Here is a 23,283-nt window from a genome sequence, read left to right on the forward strand (position 1 = left end):
CTAGGCTTAGAATGCAGAATAATGTCAAGACAGCAAGGTTAAGGGCACTCGACCTGAGTGCACTCAGCATTTGCAACAAGATAGATGATTTAAGGTAAATGGGTGTGATCTAATTGCCATAACAGAAACGTGGCTACAGAGTGGCCAAGACTGGGAACTGAATTTTCAAGGATATTCAACATTTAGGAAGGACACGCAAAAAGGAAAAGGAGGCGGTGTTGCGCTGATAAGGGATGGGATCAGTACATTAGTAAGGGAGAATTTCAGATTGGAAGAACAAATGTGGAATCTGTTTGGGTGGAGCTAAGAAACAGCAAGGGCAGCAAACATTGGTAGGAGTTGTTTATAGGCCACCAAACAGTAGTAGTAGTGCCGGGCATGGTATTCATCAGGAGATTAGAGCAGCATATAGCATGGGTAATACAGTAATCATGGGTGACGTCAATCTGCATATAGACTGGGTAAACCTAATGAGCACTAATGCTGTGGAGGACGAGTTTCTGGATTGTGTTAGGGATGGTTTTCTAGAGCAGTATGTTGAGGAACTGACTAGAGAACAGGCTATTTTAGATCTATTTTTGTGTAATGAGAAAGGGCTAATTAATAATCTTGTAAAAAAAAAAAATCTTTAGGGATGAGTGACCATAATATAGAATTTTACATTATGTTTGAAAGTGGGATAGTTCAATCTGAAGCCAGGGTGTTTAAATTTGAACAAAGGAAATTATGAAGGTATGAGGGGCAAATTGGCTGAGGTGGATTGGGAAAATACATTCAAAGGTATGACAGTATATAAGTAATGGATGGTCTTTAAAGAAATATTATAGTTTACAGCAACTATACATTCCTTCAAGTCACACAAAACCCGAAAAAGAAAGGTAGTCAACATTGGATAACAAAGGAAGTTAAGGATTGTATAAGATTAAAAGAAAAGGCCTATAAAGTTGCCAGAAATAATAGAGTATAGCAAAGGAGGACAAAGAAAGGAAGAATAGTGTATAAATGTAAGCTAGCAAAAAACATAAGAACGGACTGTAAAAGCTTCTATAGGTACGTAAAAAGGAAACGTTTGGCTGAGACAAATGTGTGTCCATTACAGGCAGTCAGGAGAATTCATAATGAGAAATAGAGAAATGACAGAAGCTAAATGATTACTTTGTGTCTGTTTTCACTGAGGAAGATACAAGAAATCTTTCAGAATAAGAGATCCAAAGGGTTAGGGGGAATGAGGAATTGAAGGAAATTAGTATTTGTAAGAAGGTTGTATTGGAGAAATTAATGGGATTGAAGGTTGTTAAGTCCCCACAGCTTGATATTCTACATCCCAGAGTATTGAAAGAAGTAGCTATGGAGTTAGTGGATACATTGGTGATAATCTTCCAAAATTCTATAGATTCTGGAGTGGTTCCTGCAGATTGGAAGGTCGCAAATGTCACCCCACTATTTAAGAAGGGAGGGAAAGAGAAAACAGGGAATTACAGACCTGCTAGCCTTACACCAGTCATTGGTAAAATGCTAGAATCTATTCTAATGGATGTGATAAATGGATACTTGGATAATAAGGATCTGATTGGGCATAGTCAACCTGGATTTTATGAATGGGATATCATGTTTGATGATCCAGTTGGAGTTTTTTGAGGATGCTACTAACAAAATTAATAAAGGGGAGTCAGTGGGTGTGGTACACTTGGATTTTTAGAAGGCTTTTGATAAAGCCCCCCACAGGAGGTTGGTTAGCAAAATTAAAGCACATGGGATAGGAGGTAATATCCTGGCATTGATTAAGGATTAGTTAACAGGCAAAAAGCAGAGAGTAGGAATAAGCAGGTCATTCTCACGTTGGCAGGCTGAGACTAGTGGGCTACCGCAAGGATCAGTACTTGGGTCCCAGCTGTTCACCATATATATCAATGATTTGGATGTGGGGACTAAATGTAGTATTTTCAAGTTCACAGATGACACAAAACTAGGTGGCAATGTATGTTGTGAGGAAGATGCAAAGCGGCTTCAAGGGGATTTTATCTTTTATCATTTATCTTTCAACACTCAGGTAATTTTAGTAACTGTAAGGTTTTATTTGCTAATTGTAGTAAAGTTTAATAGATTGGCTCATGAGTATTCCCTATTAATTAAGTAAATAATTAATTGTGTTTTAAATAACCAAGTCGGATGACCGGGCAGGTGGTGTGTTGCGGCTGCAGTATGTGGGAGCTCATGGACACCAATGTGACCCATGGCAACCACGTCTGCAGTAAGTGTCTGTGCCTCGAGGAGCTTCAGCTCAGAGTCACTGAAGTGGAGGCCGAGCTGCAGACACTGCGATGCATCAGGGAGGGGGAAAGTTACCTGGGCACTTTGTTCCAGAAGGCAGTCAAGCCTCTTAGGATAGGGGTCTTCTGAGGTGGTCAGGAACAGGAGGCTGTAACTGCAAGTGAGGCAGATAAGGGGATCGAGAAGGCAGGAGTGGAGGAGCCCCAGCCCTTGCAGTTGTCCAACAGGTTTGCGGTTCTATCAGCTTGTATGGGTGAGGAGAGCAAGGGCTGCAGGGTGGATGAGCAACCTGGCCATGGCACCATAGTACAGGAAGCCATTCAAGCAGGGGGAATAAACAGAAATGTAGTGGTAGTAGGAGGGATAGACACAGTTCTCTGTGGGCAAGATTGAGAGTCCAGAAGGCTGTGTTGCCTGCCCGGTGCCAGGGCTCGGGACATTTGCTCTGAGCTGGAGGGGGAGGATCCAGTTGTTGTGATCCACGTGAGCACCAACAACATAAATAAGACACGGAAAGAGGTTCTGCACAGGGAGTATGAACAGCTAGGTGCTAAATTAAAAAACACATTTTGAATGGATTATTACCTGAGTCACGAGTAAATTGGTGTAGGGTGAGTAAGATTCGAGAATTAAATGCCTGACTCAAAGATTGGTGCGGGAGAAATGGGTTTCGATTCATGGGACACTGGTAGCAGTGCTGGGGAAAGCGGGAGCTGTACCGTTGGGATGGTCTTCACCTGAACCATGCTGGGATCAGTGTTGTGGCAAGTCGTATAACTAGGGCAGTAGAGAGGGCTTTAAACTAAATAGTAGGGGTGAAGGATCAAGTGAGAGAAGATACGATAAATTAAAGAGAGAGGACAAGGCAAGAGAGCAAGGTGGCAATAAGGGAAATAATCAGAGCATGGCAGGAAGGGACAGAGTGTGCAAACAGCTACGGCTAGAGTTGCATAAATAGTAAAAAGACAGAATGAAAGGTTCTATATTTGCGCGTAGCGTTCGTAACAAAACAAATGAATTGATAGCTCAAATAGAAATAAATATGTATGATCTGATAACCATTACAGAGACATGACTGCAAGATGACAAAGGCTGGGACCTGAATATTCAAGGGTATATGATATTTCAGAAGGTCAGGAAGCTAAGAAAAGGTGGAGGGGTAGCTCTGTTAATTAAGGATGACAGTGCAATAGCGAGAGGTGACCTTAGTTCTAAAAATCAAGATATAGAATCAGCTTGGGTAGAGATAAGAAATAGTAAAGGTAGGAAGTCACTTGTGGGAGTAGTTTATAGGCCCCCCAACAGTAACCACACTGTAGGACAGGGTATACAGGAAGAAAGGGGCTTGTGAGAAAGGCACGGCGATAATCATGGGTGATTTTCATCTACAGATAGATTGGACAAGTCAGATTGGCAAATGTAGCCTGGAAGATGACTTTCAAAGAACAAAGAACAGTACAACAAAGGAACAGGCCATTCGGCCCTCCAAGCCTGCGCCGTTCTTGATGCCTGCCGAAACTAAAACCTTCTGCACTTCTGGGGTCCGTATCCCTCTATTCCCATCCTATTCATGTATTTGTCAAGATGCCTCTTAAACGTCTCTATGGTACCTGCTTCCACCACCTCCACCAGCAACAAGTTCCAGGCACTCACCACCCTCTGTGTAAAGAACTTGCCTCGCACATCCCCTCTAAACTTTGCCCCTCTCACCTTAAACTTATGTCCCCGAGTAACTGACTCTTCCACCCTGGGAAAAAGCTTCTGACTATCCACTCTGTCCATGCCGCTTATAACTTTGTAAACCTCTATCATGGCGCCCCTCCACCTCCGTCGTCCCAGTGAAAACAATCCGAGTTTATCCAACCTCTCCTCATAGCTAATGCCCTCCAGACCAGGCAACATCCTGGTAAACCTCTTCTGTACCCTCTCCAAAGCCTCCACGTCCTTCTGGTAGTGTGGCGACCAGAATTGCACGCAATATTCTAAGTGTGGCCTAACTAAAGTTCTGTACAGCTGCAGCATGACTTGCCTATTTTTATACTCTATGCCCCGACCGTTGAAGGCAAACATGCCGTATGCCTTCTTGACTACCTTATCCACCTGCGTTGCCACTTTCAGTGACCTGTGGACCTGTACGCCCAGATCTCTCTGCCTGTCAATACTCCTAAGGGTTCTGCCATTTACTGTATACTTCCCACCTGCATTAGACCTTCCAAAATGCATTACCTCACATTTGTCCAGATTAAACTCCATCTGCCATTTCTCCGCCCAAGTCTCCAACCGATCTATATCCTGCTGTATCCTCTGACAATCCTCATCATTATCCGCAACTCCACCAACCTTTGTGTCGTCCGCAAACTTACTAATCAGACCAGCTACATTTTCCTCCAAATCATTTATATATACTACAAACAGCAAAGGTCCCAGCACTGATCCCTGCGGAACACCACTAGTCACATCCCTCCATTCAGAAAAGCACCCTTCCACTGCTACCCTCTGTCTTCTATGACAGAGCCAGTTCTGTATCCATCTTGCCAGCTCCCCTCTGATCCCATGTGACTTCACCTTTTGTATCAGTCTGCCATGAGGGACCTTGTCAAAGGCTTTACTGAAGTCCATATAGATAACATCCACTGCCCTTCCTTCATCAATCATCTTCGTCACTTCCTCAAAAAACTCAAGAGTGTTTCAGGGACAGTTTCTTAGAGCAGCACATTCTGGAGTCAACCAGAGAGCAAGCTACTCTAGATCTGGTAATGTGTAATGAGACAGGATTAATTAATGACCTCATAGTAAAGGCACCCCTCAGTAGCCATGATCACAATATGATTGAATTTCGCATTCGGTTTGAGGGTGATGAGAGTGGATCTAAGACTAGTGTTTTAAACTTAAATAAGGGTAATTATGAGGGTTTGAAGATAGCTGACTAAAGTAAACTGGGAAATTGGATTAAGGGATGGGTCAGTAGAGATGCAGCGGCAGACATTTAAGGAGATATTTCATAACACTCAGCGAAGATATATTCCAGTGAGAAAGAAATACTTTAGGGGAAGGACACGATCCATGGCTATCAAATTGAACGCAAAAGTATGCAATTCAGCGAAGAGTAGTGGCAGGTCAGAAGATTGGACAGAACATAAGAAACAGTAAAGAATAACTAAAAAAAAGAGAGAAATTAGAGTACGAAAGGAAGCTGGCTAGAAATATAAAAACGGATAGTAAGAGTTTCTGCAGGTATTTAAAGTAAAGTGAGTGTTGTACCTCAAGAGAGAGTCTGGGGAGTTAATGGGAAATAAGGAAATGGCAGAGGAATTGAACAGATTTTTTGCATCTGTCTTCACTGTAGATACAAATAACATCCCAGAGATAATTGTGAATCAAGAGTTGAAAGGGCGGGAGATTAAAACAATTACCATCGCCAGGGAAAGGGTACTGAGAAAGTTACTAGAATTAAAAGCTGACAAGTCCCCAGGTCCTGATGGACTTCATCCTAGGGTCTTAAAAGAAGTGGCTACTGAGATAGTGGATGCATTAGTTTTAATTTTCCAAATTCCTGAAATTCTGGGAAGGTCCCATTGGATTGGAAGATAGCAAATATAACTCAGCTATTCAAGAAAGGAAGAAGGCAGAAAGCAGGAAACTACAGGCCAGTTAGTTTAACATCTGTCATTGGGAAAATGCTGGAATCTGATATTAAGGAATTATAGCAGGTCATTTAGAAAATCTCAAAGCAGACAAGGCAGAGTCAACATGGCTTTGTGAAAGGGAAATCGTGTTTGACTAAGTTATTGGAGTTGTTTGAGGAAGTGACAAGCAACGTGGATAAAGGGGAGCTTGTCGATGTGGTGTACTTGGATTTCCAGAAGGCATTTGACAAGGTGCCACATCAAAGGTTACTAAATAAAATAAGAGCCTATGGTATGGGGGTAACATATTAGCATGGATAGAGGATTGGTTAGCTAACAGAAAACAGAGAGTAGGCAAAAATGGGTCGTTTTCAAGTTGGCAAGTTGTAACTAGTGGAGTGCCAGAGGGATCAGTGCTGGGGCCTCAACTATTTGCAATCTATATCAATGACTTGGATGAAGGTACAGAATGTATGGTTGCTAAATTTGCTAATGTCTCAAATTTAGGTAGGAGAGTAAGTTGTAAAGAGGACATAAGGAGTCTGCAAAGGGAGATAGATAGATTAAGTGAACGGGCAAAAAATTGGCAGATGGAGTATAATGTGGGAAAGTGTAAACTCGTCCACTTTGGCCAGAAGTATAGAAAAGCAACATATTATTTAAATGGAGAGAGATTGCAGAACTGAGATGCAGAGGGATCTGGGTGTCCTAGTACACGAAACACAAAAAATTAGTATGCAGGTACAGCAAGCGATTAAGAAGGCAGATGCAATGTTGTCGTTCATTGCAAGGGGAATGGAATATAAAAGTAGTGATGTTTTACTACAGTTGTCCAGGGCATTGTGAGTACACATCTAGAGTTTTGTATACGGTTTTGGTCTCACTTACGAAAGGATATAATTGCATTTGAAGCAGTTCAGCGAAGGTTCGCTCAACTGATTACTGGAATGAGAGGGTTATCTTATGAGGAAAGTTGGGTCTGTATTCATTGGAGTTTAGAAGGATGAGAGGTGATCTTATTGAAATATACAAGATCCTAAGGGGTCCTGACAGGGTGGATGTTGAAAGGATGTTTCCCCTTGTGGGAGAGACTAAAACTAGGGTGCACAGTTTAAAATTGAGGGGTCTCCCATTTAAGACAGTGATGAGAGATATTTTCTCTGAGGGTCGTGAGTCTATGGAACACTTTCGTGTTGTGTGTGGTGGAGGCAGGGTCATTGAATGTTTTTAAGGCAGCGATAGACAGATTCTTGACAAACAAAGGAGTCAAAGGGGTAGGCAGGAAAGTGGAATTAAGGTTACAAGCAGATCAGCCATGATCTTCTAGAATGGCAAGTTCAAGGGGCCGAGTAGCCTACTCCTGCTCCTAGATCGTATGTTCGTATCTTGGAGAAATGTTCGGAAAATGTGATTGCATAATGTCACCTAGAAACTACCAAAAACTATCCAACAGCTTCATAGAAGCTGACAAAACAGCTCGAAATGCAGTGTGCTGGGATAATGGCTTGCATGCAATTTAATTTACTGATATACCAAATGTTTCATTACTTAAATGGAAATATAAAAACTAATCTGCACGAAAGCCTGAAGGCTTGTGTCAGTGTTCAAGATTTTGTTTTCTGTGGGGAATTTACTTACACTTTCAAAACTCACATTGAAGTACATAAATATTTGTTTACATATGCCCATGGGCCAAAACTGTTTGGCAATGAGATTGATTGCTGTGTTCCTTCCTCTGCCTTAGCTAAGTTCTGACAACTCAGTATAAACTGGGGATTGAATTTGCCACTTTACTGATCTCTGTAGTTCAGTTGCACACTGCCATAACTGGAGACGACCGCTTGACATTTTTGGTAGTCGTTTTAATTCCAGATCCAGGCTTAATTATGGTGTACGATATGCCGTTCTCTCAGATTCATTTGCCAGTATATTAAGAGATGAGGTTCTAACATACTTAGGTAATCTTTACAACTTGAATGAGGTAAGCTTTGTGCTTATTATTGGTGACCCTGACCCTGCAACGATCTTCACCTCAAAAAAACAAAGTTTTCAATACGCAGAGAGTATCCAGAATGTGGCCCGAGTCCTGGCAATGCAGCTGTGAAGCCTAGGCAACTTAACCTTATTTGACCGTACATTTCTATCATGTTGGTTTTGCCTGTTCAACTTTTGTTGTACCAAGAAGTTTAGGAAACACTGTTTTTAGCAGTTGTTGCCCCATTGGTAATTTAGTGTAAACCAGAACAGGTCCATTAATTTCAGCAATATGTGATCAATGCTTGTTAATGCGAACACAAATTTAAAGGTGGCTCTCAAGGCCTCACAAAGACTAAAAGGTTGCTTCACAGGAGAAGGAAGGGGCAGAAGAAAACTCTGCTCTTTAAGTTTGGGGTTTTGTAAATTTGAGTACACATTTGCAAGCTGTCTAGTATAGCAATGTAATATTACAAAATTTAGTTGTTTAATATCTTAACATTTAAGGAAATTAACGTTTGAGAAGCACAGAAAGCATGGCGACAATAATTTGGGTGAAAGTGTGTATGAATGTAAAAGAAAAAATGAAATATGAAAAATAAGTTTTATGTTTTATACTAGCTAGAAGAAATATTTACAGAGGTTTCTTGTGACTGAAGATATACAAATATGAATTGCATCAGCTACTTCCAAGCTTTCTAATTGTATTTATATAATTAACGTTATTAATCATGCTTTATGGTGATGAGTTGAATTAACATAAATGAATGTTCAACTTTTTCATAGTCTCATTGTGATTGTTTATTGTCTACTTTATAAAATGAGTTAATGCTCTTTGAGACTTGAACATTTTTCTGATTTTGTTAACAGGTGGTGAAAATGAACAGGAACGTGCTGATAATGGGGTGTTTGCTCCAACAACTGGCCAAATTGACTGCTGTCCTATCTGCCTGAACCACTTTGTGGAACAAGAAGTAGCTGTTCCTGAGAGTTGTTCTCACATTTTTTGTCTGCGGTGCATTCTTGCGTGGGCTGAAGTAAGAAAAGTATTAACACTTAATTGAACAGTATTATGAATATATTTTTTAAAACCCTTCATATTTGGATGTGAAATGAAAATGTACGAATAGTGAATAAAGTGAATCTAACCTAATGAGATCAGCCGTGATCTCATTGAATGGCAGAACAGACATGAGCTAAATGACCTACTCCTGTTCTATGGAGGTACACATTAATTGCCCTTAAACGTGCCGCAGAAAATTACATCTGATAATTAAGAGCATAAGTACCTATTTAGCGACAAGATAATTGTGAATACAATGCCAATCAGCCTCTCTAGTCCAAAATGGCAACCAGTTAGTGTCAAGTCTCATTCCTGCATGTAGTCAATTGTTAGAGATTTTTAAAACATCAATTTTTTTCATATTTTTCCTTTGTCTCCTCTCTCGCAGTACAATCTTTCTTACCCTCACTTTATTCCTCTTTGTATACCCGATTTGACTCTAATTCACACACTCTTATTTCGTGCTCTTTTTCTGTTGTTTGTTTCTTTCTCTATCCTTAAATCTCATTGGTTAAAATGATATTAAAATGTTGGTTATTCCCCAATCCCCCACCCGTTATCAGTTCGCACTTCCAGCAGGTTAGGGTGCAAAAATATTTTGAACTTTCATTAAGAAAAATGTCTAATGCCATGCGCTGTGAGATGCCCCGCTCTAGCAAGATCTGGCCCAATAATATTTTGAAATTATATATCCAAAGTTCTCAATGAAACTTAAATCAAAATAAGCACTAAAATACTGCTAGTCAAGCTGAAAGTAGAATCCGGTCATCATTTCCTAATTGGAGAAATATTTTCCACATCGACAACAGATGAAATAATGGAAACTATTCTAAGAGGTAATCTGGAGGTGTCCCTGCATAAAGGTAATTTAACAACTAGAAAAGAGTCAGACGGGAGAGATCCTGCCTCTCAAACATCTTTAGCTTCTTTGAGGACTTTGCGGATAAATTTGATGGTGAATCTTCCCATGCTATTTAGACTGTTAGAAAGCTATTGACAATAGTTCCGGAAAAGGCTCTTGGGAAATGAAGTGCCATGCTGGGGAGAGTTCCTTGAGTCAGTGCTTAGAACCCTCTTGTTTTGAGCCTACATTTTGTTTTGGTCCAATAATAAAATCAAGTTAGTCAGGAGTTTTGGCAGTGCTAATATAGGGAGAGCAATAGAGGCAGAGGGTGCAAAAAACGTGTTGTAGATTTAAACATTGTTAAATGTGAGTGTTGAACATTGGTTAAAAAAAATCTTAAATTATAGGAGAGACAATTGGAAATGTACCTCAAAGTGATGGTAGACTTCCCATTTTAAATGTATAGATAGCATGGCAAAACAATTTTAAGAAAGTTTAATAGAATATTAGGATTACATAGCCAGAACTATAGAGTACAAGTCTGTAAAAGCGAATCTAAGCTTTAACACTGCTGTAGTCAGACCCTATTCAAAGTACTGTGTTCGGTTCTGGTCACAATGCAACCAAAAAACATTTATATGTTGGGAAGAGTGCGGAGAATAGCAACAAGATTGGTCAAATCTAAAGTGAAATGGATAATAAGGCAACATTATAGAAGCTTGACCTTTGCAACCTAGGGGGAGAAAAGCTAATGAAGGGGGAGACTTCACTGAAATACATATAAAATATTAAATGACATGGACAAGACAAATGCAAAATGTTTCTTTAAAGCAAGCCAGGACAGTAGGATTGGAAGAAATAAATTGGTGAAAAATAAATTTAAAACCAATTTAAAATTGGTGTTATGACGGTATTTCTATTTAAGTTTTTTTTTGAGGGCTCATGTCTTTTAAAATTATGGACATTGTTTTATTTTGGAAAACTGAAAAGAGTTCCATGGATTTTATTTTCACTGGGGTCATTGAAGGGACATTGAGAGGTCTTATTTGAAAACAACATTTGCTGGAAGTCACCTGTCTTCAGATAAATATCCAGCAGGGGGCTTTTTTGACCTGGGGAAGATGTTTACAGAGAATTGACAGGTCAAGATTTATAGGGGTCAGGAGGCTTGACTCTTGAGATGTTTGTGGTTTTGCTTTGGACAGTGAGTTGGCGTGTGGAGTGTTTTGAAAGGAATTTTAAAAACCAGCCAGGAGAGCAGCTACCCCAGCTCAGCCTTTTCCATCTCTTTGCAAAGCCTGCCAGCTTTTATATCTCTTTGAGAAGCTCTTTGAAGCGAATGTAAGAAATAGAGGATTTGCATTCCTCCTGAAAGGCCTGCCAGAAACTCCCAATGCTGCATTTTGTCCGGAAAATCTGCCAAACTGATCTTCATCTCCTGAAAAGAACTGTTTTAGAAAGGTCCCAGTGACAGCCGTCTATGCATGTTTGGGACGCCAAACCAAAAAAGGGACAACTGACATCTTTCCATTTTTGTTTTCTTCAAGAATTAGCAAGTATTTGGCCAAATTATTCTTTTTTCTTTTTTTTTTATATAACAGAGCTCTAAAATGAAAATCTCTTTTTTTCCGGTGTACTGGGGTATGTGAGGGGCTACGGTAAAAGGGAAATTTTGTATTATAGTGTGTGTGTGAATGCTTTGCTTCCTTACTGGTTATGTCTTGTTTTATAATAAACTAATAATTTTGTTGTTTATTAAAGAAACCTGGTTGGTGCATTTTATTCTGGGATAAAAATAGAGTCTAAGATTGACCGTATCGGTAACTGGGGTAAACATTTAAATATATGTTGTAACCTGTAGAGAAATGGAACTGAAAAAGACAGTTCACTCCTCCCACCTCGGTCGTAGCGTTAGGAAGAATTTCTTTCGTGACTAGCATTAATTATTCTGGAATGATCTGCCAGGCATGATTTTAAATGCAATAAGATTAGACAGTACAGTTTCCACCATGGCTATAATCGGTGATTCTGTTGCAAATTGCGCTGTTTTGGAAAGTGTGGGTAATTCTTCTTCCCCACCCCCACCTCTGAGTTTCTGCTCAAATTCATTTGCATATTGCCAAATGCAAAATCTGCCATGAAGCAGCACAATTGAACAGCATTTTAATCCGTTTTTTTTTTATGTTGCTTTGAAAAAATTTTCCTTGATTATATTTAAGAGTGGTAATTTGGTAAATTTTGATTACTACAGCTGAAAACCGGTTTATCACAAAAAAACATTTTAAATCAATGAAAATCCATCACCTGTGAATAATCCGATTTTAAATTACTAAAAATTTATTTTAAAAAAAGTAACAAAACTATTTTCTAGTTAGATTGGGATACAGTAGTGAATTCTTTAGTAAATTGTAAAGAACTCATTCAAAACCTTTCACACAGAATCACAGCATAATACAGTGCAGCAGAGGCCTTTCCGCCCATCGAGTCTGCACTGAAACGTACCTATTAGTATCCTTGTGCCCAAAGGTTCCAGCTTATTTTTGGAGCCTCCTCCATGAAGGCCTGCAAAGAGTGCAATTAGTGAAAATTCCTAATGGTGATTAATTCACCTTGGAATGTGGCCAGTTTTGTGGGCGAGGTGCGCTTCTAGTGCGGTGTTTTAAAACTAGCGCAAATGACCGTAGAAACTCGAGTTGCACTGAACGCAATTTGTGCTTAAAATTCCGCAATCTTTTGCGCCATTTACGCCACTTTTGGGGGTATTGCACCAAACAAAAAAAGGCACAATCGACCAGAAGCTCCAAGCCTACATTCAAAATTCAGCTGGGTGCAAAAATGGAACAATCATCTTGCGAGTTTTGATGGGAGGAAATGGTAATTTCTTCTTCTTGGGCTTTTTGATGTATGGATTGCTTCATAGTAATGACACATTAAGAATGTTTGCTAACCTGCAATTTATATTTTTATTTTAGGAGTAGTTCTTTTGGGGCAACCTGCTGTTTATTCCATTGCAATAAAAAAAAGTTGTCAAGTGGGCTCAATATTGAGATAAGGCTCCAAGAAGCATTTACAGTTCAAGCATGATAAACACGTTTTTATTAAAGATGTTTAATTAGAGTATACTATAATTGTACCATTAATGCATACCTTTTCCAGGTGCATTGCTGCCTGGAGCTGAAGAGACTTGCATGTTAAATTGCATTCTTGCACTATTCCTATCGAATGTGCCCCATTTTGATGAAAGGGCCAAAAATATGCAGTTTATGGGCTGTAAATCAGGAAATATTTACTATTGCACAGTGGGATATTTTAGCATAACACCCAGTGCTTAAAACTTCAAATCACTCATTTTTGTTGTAAGTTATTCTTGTTTGAAGTGTAAATTTACCTGATTCCTAGTGTGCTGTGTGAGGTGAGCAGTGCTGAACAGCAGCAACTATTTTACTCTATGTTATGAGTCAAATCTCTAAGTGAAAGTGCTGGCAGTGTTGGGTCCCACAGAGTGTTCTATGTGCTAATATATCCTGATTTACAGTATTTGTACCACTGATGTCTACTCTTTGCCCCAGGGGTTCTGGCTGAGGGATTGGCAGGGACACTGGGGTGAAGGATGGAGGTCGTGTGAATGTACAAAGCATGCACTTCTGCAGTTAAGTGCCAATTTGAAAACTGAAATATCTTGGTGAATCATGCTGGAGACAAATTTAGCAGGTAAGCTTCTTTGAGGTGTTATTTTGGCATCCCAATTACGGAGCAGCTGTGGAGTAATAGTGACATTTTTAATTATGAGTCAGCTAAAATTTCTATGCATTTCTAATAGACCTTATTATGAATGAAAGTCCAATGCTAAAAAGTTGAGCAATTTTTTAAAATGCAAATTACAACTAAAATCTTTAAAATGATGCCAAAAATCTCTGGAAAAATCCTTAAAACAACTGGAAAACTAAAATATATTGTGTTGGTCACACTCAATTTTCACGAGTGTCAGCCAGCAGGTAATACATTGAATTCTGGTGGTGCATTAGCACCAACTCTGTTTACTAGTCATAACTTGCATGAAAATGCAATAGATTTTGCTGTGTTAGTTATTTAGACCTGAAAATTTCATCTATTTATATTGTGGTTTAGAAGAGATGACGGAAAAAGGAGCATTCAAATGCATTGTTTATTTTTTAAAAAGGTTGCATTTTGTCAGAAGTCTTCTGCCTGCACCTTAAGGATTGGTATACTTTTTTCTGTGACGAGCCCTGTTGTATTTCAGCTGATAACTCGGATGGGATCCAAATTCTCACTGATGTGAGGGGGTAGGGGTAGAATTCTAACATACTTTTAATTCTTTCATATAATGTATGCGTCACTGGCAAGGCCAGTATTTGTCCTTGCAAAGGTCGTGGTGAGCCACCTTCTTGAACTGCTGCAGTCCATCTGGTGTAGGTACATCCACAATGCTGTTCGGAAGGTTCCAGTTTCTGACCCAGTGACAGTGAAGGAACAGTGATATAGTTCCAAGTCTGGACAGTGTGTAGCTTGGAGGGGAACTTGGAGGGTTCCCATGCGTCTGCTGCCCTTGTCCTTCTAGGTGGTAGAGCTCACAGGTTTGGAAGCTGCTATCGAAGGAGGCTTGGCGAGTTGCTGCAGTGCATCTTGTATATGGCGCACACTGCTGCCACTGTGCACTGATAGTGAAGGGAGTGAATGTTTAAGGTGGTGGATTGGGTGCTGATCAGGCAGGCTGCTTTGTCTTGGATGGTATTGAGCTTCTTGAGTGGTGTTGGAGCTGAACTCATCCGGGCAAGTGGAGAGTATTTCATCACACTCCTGACTTGTGCCCTGTAGATGGTTGAAAGCCTTTGGGGAGTCAGGAGGTCAGTTACTCACCACAGAATTCCCAGCCTCTGACCTGCTCTTGTAGCCACAATATTTATATGGCTGGTCCAGTTAAGTTTCTGGGCAATGGTAACCTCCAGGATGTTAATGGTGTGGGATTCAGCAATGGTAATGCTGTTGAATGTCGTGGGGAGATGGTTAGATTCTCTCTTGTTGGAGATCGTCATTGCCTGGCACTTGTGTGGCGCGAATGTTACTTGCCACTTATCAGCCCAAGCCTGAATGTTTTCCAGGTCTTGCTGCATATGGACGCGGACAGCTTCAGTATCTGTGGAATCGTGAATGGTACTGAACACTGCAATCATCAGCGAACATCCCCACTTGTAACCTTATGATGGAGGGAAGGTCATTGATGAAGCAGCTGAAGATGGTTGGGCCTAGGACACTGAGAAACTCCTGCAGCGATGTCCTGGGGCTTAGATGTTTGGCCTCCAACAACCACAACCATATTCCTTTCTGCTAGGTATGACTCCAACCAGTAGAGAGTTTTCCTCCTGATTCCCATTAACTTCAATTTTGTTAGGGCTCCTTGATGCCACACTCGGTCAAATGCTGCCTTGATGTCAAGGGCAGTCACTCTCACCTCACCTCTAGAATTCAGCTCTTTTGTCCATGCTTGGACCCAGGCTGTAATGAGGTCTGGACCCAAGTGGCCCTGGCAGAACCCAAACTGAGCGTTGATGAACAAGTTATTGCTGTGTAAGTGCCGCTCGATAGCACTGTCAACAACACCTTCCATCACTTTGCCGATGATTGAGAGTAGACTGATAGGGTGGTAATTGGCAGGATTGAATTTGCTTTTTGTGAACAAGACATACCTGAGCAATTTTCCACATTGTCAGGTAGATGCCAGCATTGTAGCTGAAATGGCACAGTTTGGCTAAGGGTGTGGCTAGTTCTAGAGCACAAATCTTCAGTACGACAGCTGGAATGTTGTCAGGGCCCTTTGTCTTTGTTGTATCCAGTACCTTCAGCTGTTTCTTGATATGTGGAGTGAATTGAATTGCTGAAGACTGGCATCTGTGATGCTGGGGTCCTCAGGAGGAGGCTGAGACAGATCATTCACTCGACATTTCTGGCTGAAAATGGTTGCAATTGTTTCAGTATTGCCTTTGGCACTGACATGCTGGGCTCTCCCATCATTGAGAATGGGAGTGTTTGTGATGCCTCCTCCTCTGGTTAGTTATTTAATTATCCACCACCATTCACAACTGGATGTGGCAGGACTGAAGAGCTTTGATCTGGTCATGTGGTTGTGGGATTGCTTAGCTCGGTCTATCGTATGCTGCTTCCACTGTTTAGCATTAATGTAGTCCTGTGTTGTCACTTCACCGGTTTGGCACATCATTTTTAGATATGCGTGGTGCAAATCCTGGCATGCTCTCCTGCATTCCTCATTGAACCAGGGTTGATCCCTGACTTAATGGTAACAGTAGAGTGAGGGATATTCTGGGCATTGAGGTTACAGATTGTGGTTGAATACAATTCTGCTGCTGCTGATGGCCCCAACATTTCGTGGATGCCCAGTTTTGAGCTGTTAGATCTGTTCTGAATCTATTCAATTTAGCACCGTGGTAGTGCCACACAACACAATGGATGGTATCCCCAGTGTAAAGTTGGGACTTCATCTCCACAAATATTGTGTGGTGATCATTCCTACCATTACTGTCATGGACAGATGCAACTGCGACAGGTTAATGGGTGAGGTCAAGCGGGTTTTTCCCTCTTGTTGGTTTCCTCACCACCCGCTGCAGACCTAGTCTGGTAGCTATGTCCTTGGGGACTTGGCCAGCTCGATCAGTAGTGGTGCTACCAAGCCACTTCATACTTGACCGGCGTATTGCCAATCCCTGAATATTAATGGCATCTGTGATGCCTTTGAGCAATATTATAATTATCGACAATCTTGTCTCTCTCATTCATTTAACTGCTCTCATTAGCAGACGTTGTTCCTATGATCTGGAGGACATACCTTTTCTATATTCCATTCTTGCAAAGGTGCACATCAGAGACAACAACAGTTATGTTTCTTATTGTGATTTGCTTCTTGGATTTGATATAGTCTTCTGCTAATCTACTGTTCTCTCAATTAAGTAATATGAAGCACAATTGCTACTGTATGTGTGTTTGTGAAATTCATAATGGGTGAATTATCCTTCCTATGTATAGCTTTGGATTGAGTGTAAGAGCTGCTGATAAATGTGGGAACAAAGTTCTGATTCTGAATAGTAAATTCAATTAGTTGCATCTTCTTTCAAACATCTGCACCATTATATTATTTAAGCAGGCTGTAAAACTGGACTTTTCATTCTGAGCAAACATCAGATTTTGGAAGAACTTCAAGTAGAATGGATCAAACCTGTCCATTCGCATCAAAAGGACAGTGTCACATATCAGAAACATTAATCTTATTGCTGTTCATCGGAAAAATGACTTCCGCTTTCACCTGGAGTAATTAATTTTATATGATGGACTTTTGAGAAGTTTTTGACATCTGTGGTGCTATATCTTATATGTACACAAAGTTTTGGGCAAGAAATGCAAGGGGATATGAGGAAGAACTTTTTTTATGCAGTGAGTGGCAATGACCTGAAATATCTGCCTACAAGAGTGGTGGAAGCAGAGACGATAAATGATTTAAAAAGGAAATTGGATTGACACTTGAGGGAAATAAACTTGCAGGGCTACGGGGGTAGAGCAGGGGAATGGAACTGACTGAATTGCTCCACAAAGAACTGGCATGGGCTCTATGGGTCAAATGGCCTCCTTCTGTGCTGTAATGACTGTATGAAAGTTCATATCGCTTTCCTTTTTGCATCTCTTCCTTCCTCCCCATCCTTTTGTCTAGATTTTGTGGGAAAGGTCAAAGTCACAATGGCACAACTGTCAACCAGTGAATGGTTTTTCAGGCTAAAGTGGTGTTATGAGTTGAATGTATTAATTGAACATACTATAAAAAGCAGAAGGTAACTCAGAAAAATCACTTACAAATGGAAGTTTATCTGTTTTACAGAAACTCAGTTACTGCCCAATAGACAGTAAGCCTTTCAGTGTGGTTTACAAACAAGACAATATAAAGAGTAACACAAAGGTAAGGCATTGATACTTATTTTTGTTAGCTCAGTATATGCATACAAGTTGAATATCCAATATAGAATGAACCTAGGCATAAGGTAAAGATGCAGTTCAAATGATTAGTTAGTGAAATAAGACACAGGAATGTCCATTCATAGTTTAGAATGAAATCTTACATCTTCTGCCCTCAAACTCTGGAACAGGAAAATAAATCAGTTTGTTATAAAATATCATGTCATTTTCTGTGCTGTTCGTATGACATTTCAGATCGCAGTGAAGCAGAGTTTCAGTAAAAAATCAAGACAACAGAAGGAAGGCAGCATTGAAGGGCATTGTCATAGTATCACAAGGTATGTACTGCCCAAATATTAAAATTTGGGCCAAATTTATTGTTCATCACTCACAATAAATATATCTGGGTATGGGTTAGGGTAGAACCAAAATTGGGTAGCACAGCAACATTTTTTTATAAAAAAAAGTAAAATTCCCAATGGACGCTAGATTTTATTAGTGTCGAAACAGAAACAGTAGTTTAGACATTTATTGAACATTTTTGTTTTGCCACTAGATGTGGATGTGCTTTGTGGATACAGTGATGTGTATTTGCAAAGCTTAATGGTTGCTTCATATAACTTATTTTGGTCTTGTTTGACCTTTGCTAATGGCACTATTTTACATCATGCATGGTGCTTGTGGGATATTAGGCAAGGGCTCGCCCTAATGCACATATCTGTGCAGAAGACCAGAATAATGTTTCCGTTCTTGCCACTTTGCAGCTTGTAATATCAGACTCAACTTTGCTTTTCTCAATTGCTGGTAGCCTCACTGGTAAACAGCTACCATTCATCTATCTGTAAAACTCACTGGGGTTACAGTGTATAACTTTTTTTTAAGTGTACCTTACAACTAACAGGGGAAGAGGAAGATGGACAGGTAGAGACCCAGGGCAGGACTAGCTGGAACGTTCCCATACTTGAGTAAGTTTTGATTTATGGATTGCAAAGCCAGACAGGAAATACTGTTTCATGTCAGGATGTGGGAACCCTGGTGGTTTCACAGAAGTATGAATTATAAATTATATATAACATGATAAATTATGATTTATAATATCATAATATAGGGATATGTGCTGGGGCCTCAACTTTTTTATAATTTATATAAATGACTTAGATGAAGGGACCGAAGGTATGGTTGCTAAATTTGATGATGACACAAAGATAGGTAGGAAAATAGGTTGTGAAGAGGACATAAAGGGTCTACAAAAGGAGATAGATAGGTTAAGTAAGTGGGCAAAAATCTGGCAGATGGAGTATAATGTGGGAAAGTGCAAAGTTGTCCATTTTGGCAGGAAGAATAACAAAGAAGCATATTATCTAAATGGTGAGAGATTGCAGAGCTCTGAGATGCAGAGGGATCTGGGTGTCCTAGTGCATGAATCGCAAAAGGTTAGTTTGCAGGTACAGTATGTAATTAGGAAAGCGAATAGAATGTTATTGTTTATCGCGAGGGGAATTGAATACAAAAGTAGGGAGGTTATGCTTCAGCTATACAGGACATTGATGAGACCACATCTGAAGTACTGTGTACAGTATTGGTCTCCTTATTTAAAGAAGGCTGTAAATGCGTCGGAAGCAGTTCAAAGAAGGTTTACTAGACTAATACCTGGAATGGGTGGGCTATCTTTTGAGGAACGATTGGGCAAGCTAGGCTTGTATTCGCTGGAATTTAGAAGAGTAAGAGGCGACTTGATTGAAACATATAAAATCCTGGGGGGTCTTGACAGGGTGGATGTGGAAAGGATGTTTCTCCTTATGGGAGAATTTAGAACTAGGGGTCACTGTTTAAAAATAACGGCTCGCCCATTTAGACAGAGATGAGGAGAATTTTTTTTCTTTCAGAGGGTGGTGAGTCTTTGGAACACTTTCTCAAAAGGCGGTGGAAGCAGAGTCTTTGAATATGTTTGAGGCAGAGGTAGATAGACTATTGATAAGCAAGGGGGTGAAAGGTTATCGGGGGTAGGTGGTAATGTGGAGAAATCAGTTCAACCATGAACTTATTGAATGGCGGAGCAGGCTCGAGGGGCCGAGTGGCCTACTCCTGCTCCTAATTCGTATGTTTGTCTGTATGTGTTTGTGTACATAATTATAGAAACACAGAAAATAGGAGCAGGAGTAGGCCTTTTGGCCCTTCGAGCCTACTCCGCCATTCATTATGATCATGACTGATCATCCAACTCAGCCTGTTCTGGCTTTCGCCCCATACCCTTTGAACCCTTTAGACCCATGAGCTATATCTAACTCCTTTTTGAAAACATTCAATGTTTTGGCCTCAACTGCTTTCTGTGGTAGCGAATTCCACAGGCTCACCACTCTCTGGGTGAAGAAATTTCTCTTCATCTCAGTCCTGAAAGGTTTACCCCGTATCCTTAGACTGTGACCCCTTTCTGGACTCCCCCACCATCGGGAACATCCTTCCTGCATCTACCCTGTCAAGTTCTGTTAGAATTTTATAGGTTTCTATGAGATTACCCCCCTCACTTTTCTGAACTCCAGCGAATATAATCCTAACCGACTCAATCTCTCCTCATATGTCAGTCCCGCCATCCCAGGAATCGGTCTGGTAAACCTTTGCTGCACTCCCTCTAAGGCAAGAACATCCTTCCTCAGATAAGGAGACCAAAACGAGGGGACATAGCTTTAAGTTGAGGGGTGATAGATATAGGACAGATGTCAGAGGTAGTTTCTTTACTCAGAGAGTAGTAGGGGCGTGGAATGCCCTGCCTGCAGCAGTAGTAGACTCGCCAACTTTAAGGGCATTTAAGTGGTCATTGGATAGACATATGGATGAAAATGGAATAGTGTAGGTCAGATGGTTTCACAGGTCGGCGCAACATCGAGAGCCGAAGGGCCTGTACTGCGCTGTAATAGTCTAAAAAAAAAAAACTGCACGCAATATTCCAGGTGTGGCCTCCCCAAGGCCCTGTATAATTGCAGCAAGACATCCCTGCTTCTGTACTCAAATCCTCTTGCTATGAAGGCCAACATACCATTTGCCTTTTTTACCACCTGTTGGACCTGCATGCTTACCTTCAGCGACTGGTGTACTAGAACACCCAGGTCTCGCTGCATATTCCTCTCTCTCAGTTTATAGCCATTCAGATAATCTGCCTTCCTGTTTTTGATATCAAAGTGGATAACCTCACATTTATCCACATTATACTGCATCTGCCATGCATTAGCCCACTCACTCAACTTGTCCAAATCACCCTGAAGCATCTCTGCATCCTCCTCACAACTCGCTCTCCCACCCAGTTTTGTGTCATCTGCAAATTTGGAGATATTACATTTAGTTCCCTCATCTAAATCATGAATGTATATTGTGAATAGCTGGGGTCTTAGCACCGATCCCTGCAGTACCCCACTAGTCGCTGCCTGCCATTCGGAAAAAGACCCATTTATCCCTACTCTTTGTTTCCTGTCCGCCAACCAATTTTCTGTCCATCACAATACACTACCCCCAATCCCATGCACTTTAATTTTACATGCTAATCTCTTATGTGGGACTTCGTCGAAAGCCTTCTGAAAGTCCAAATAAACCACATCCACTGGCTCCCCCTCATCAACTCTACTAGTTATATCCTCGAAGAATTCTAGTAGATTTGTCAAGCATGATTTCCCTTTCGTAAATTCATGCTGATTCTATCCGAATCTACCACTGTTCTCTAAGTGCTCTGCTATAAAATTTTTGATAATGGACTCCAGAATTTTCCCCACTACCGACGTCAGGCTGACTGGTCTATAATTCCCTGCTTTCTCTCTACCTCCCTTTTTAAATAGTGGGGTTACATTAGCTACCCTCCAATCTGTAGGAACTGTTCCAGAGTCTGTAGAATCTTGGAAGATGACCACCAATGCATCCACTATTATGTAGGAGCTGTAACTTGTTAATCTTGTTAAAGCTCAGTTACCAGTTTATTAAAATTAGATGTATTGGGAATTTTTGTAATAACTTTTTCAGTGATTTATGACTACTCTGAATTCATCTTGTACACTGGAAACTAGTCATTTTGGAAAGTGTTTGTGATACTTATGTGGTCAGATCAGCATGAATGAATAAAAACAAGAAATGCTGGAAATACTCAGCAGGTCTGGTAGCATCTGTGGAGAGAGAAGCAGAGTTAACGTTTCAGGTCAGTGCGCCTTCTTCAGAACTGGCAAATATTAGAAATGTGAAAGGTTATAAGCAAGTAAAGCAGGGGTGGTGCAAGAGATAACAAAGGAGAAGGTGTAGATAGGGCAAGGTCACAGAATAGATGACCAGAAGGTCATGGAGCAAAGGCAAACAATACGTTAATGATGTGTTGAAAGACAAAGCATTAGTACAGATAGGGTGTTAACGGACTGAAAATTGAACAGCCGCAAGTACAAACCTGAAAAAAAACAGTGGGTAAGCCAGTTCTGAAGAAGGGTCACTGACCTGAAAAGTTAACTCTGCTTCTGTCTCCACAGATGCTGCCAGACCTGCTGAGTATTTCCAGCATCTGCAGTATTTTGCTTTTATTTCAGCTTGAATGAATTTAGGCTGTTTGTTTGGAAAATAATTTTGGTTTCTTCATGCATTAAAGCAGCTACAATGTTCTGCACTAATGATTTCTTCAAATATTATCCACTTTGAGTAGCTCTGGGTTTGTGTTAAGGTCTGTTGCAAAACATTGATTATTCTGTACAGACAGAAAGCATTTTTGAGCAGGTTACGCAACAGACAAGGTGTTGTGGCATGCCCCACGTAGTGCCATAATGAATACATTGTGAAGTAATTTTTCTGAATTGTTACAAGTAAAAGTAGTAATTTGAGTTCACTAGCACAAAGAAACTTGGTGTAGTTAATGGGAACATATGCAATTGATTCTGGTTAGTTTATAAAAATAAATGGGCCGCATTTCGCTCTTGGTGGTGGACTAACTGCACCAGCCATTCTTTACGCTTGCACTTGTCCACAGACTTTCTGTGGGATTTTGCACTGGAAATTACTGTAATTATAGAATAATTTGGCGCAGGGCTCTACAGGAGATCTGGGACCTCTGTGAACAGAGCAATCAATTGTGCATCTCCATAACCAATCAGATGAAGAATCATTAATAAGCTGCACAGAGTATGAATAAGGAAACGTCGATTCGAAAATTTAAGTCAGTATCAAAACAGGTACAGAAAACGAAATTGGGAAAAAAAGATGAGCTAGAGATAGACAAAGAGAAAGTTTAAAAAGATGGGTTTTTTTTAAAATCTGAATGAAGGAGACTACTCTTGTTAAATCTAGTTTACAGTGTCAGAGAGATTATTTGTCAGTGATTAATTATCACGCCATTAAAAAAATTACTTGGACTGGAATTAAATTTTTCTGGTGAATTTAGTGGGTATATATCTCGTAAGTACAGTAGCTTCATGCCATTCCATGTGTTTCAATGCCAGGTCTCTCAGTGAGATACCAGTATAGCGCAACTTCCGGAAGAGCATGCAACTTGGACAGCAACTTTCCAATTTCGT

General features: G+C 40.4%; 1 protein-coding gene across 4 annotated transcripts in view; it reads left to right on the forward strand.

Annotated features, from left to right (window-relative positions):
- The window catches only part of scaf11 (SR-related CTD-associated factor 11), a 101,741-nt gene that overhangs the window by 43,467 nt on the left and 34,991 nt on the right, over positions 1-23,283 (forward strand). For all 4 annotated transcript variants that reach the window (XM_068050385.1, XM_068050384.1, XM_068050386.1 and 1 more), the window contains 3 exons: positions 8,742-8,908; positions 17,679-17,756; positions 18,008-18,090. In XM_068050385.1, the coding sequence (XP_067906486.1) occupies positions 8,742-8,908; positions 17,679-17,756; positions 18,008-18,090 (328 nt within the window). The remainder of the gene's footprint in view (positions 1-8,741; positions 8,909-17,678; positions 17,757-18,007; positions 18,091-23,283) is intronic.

Source organism: Heterodontus francisci, chromosome 18 (assembly GCF_036365525.1).
Source record: "Heterodontus francisci isolate sHetFra1 chromosome 18, sHetFra1.hap1, whole genome shotgun sequence".
Classification (NCBI taxonomy): domain Eukaryota; kingdom Metazoa; phylum Chordata; class Chondrichthyes; order Heterodontiformes; family Heterodontidae; genus Heterodontus; species Heterodontus francisci.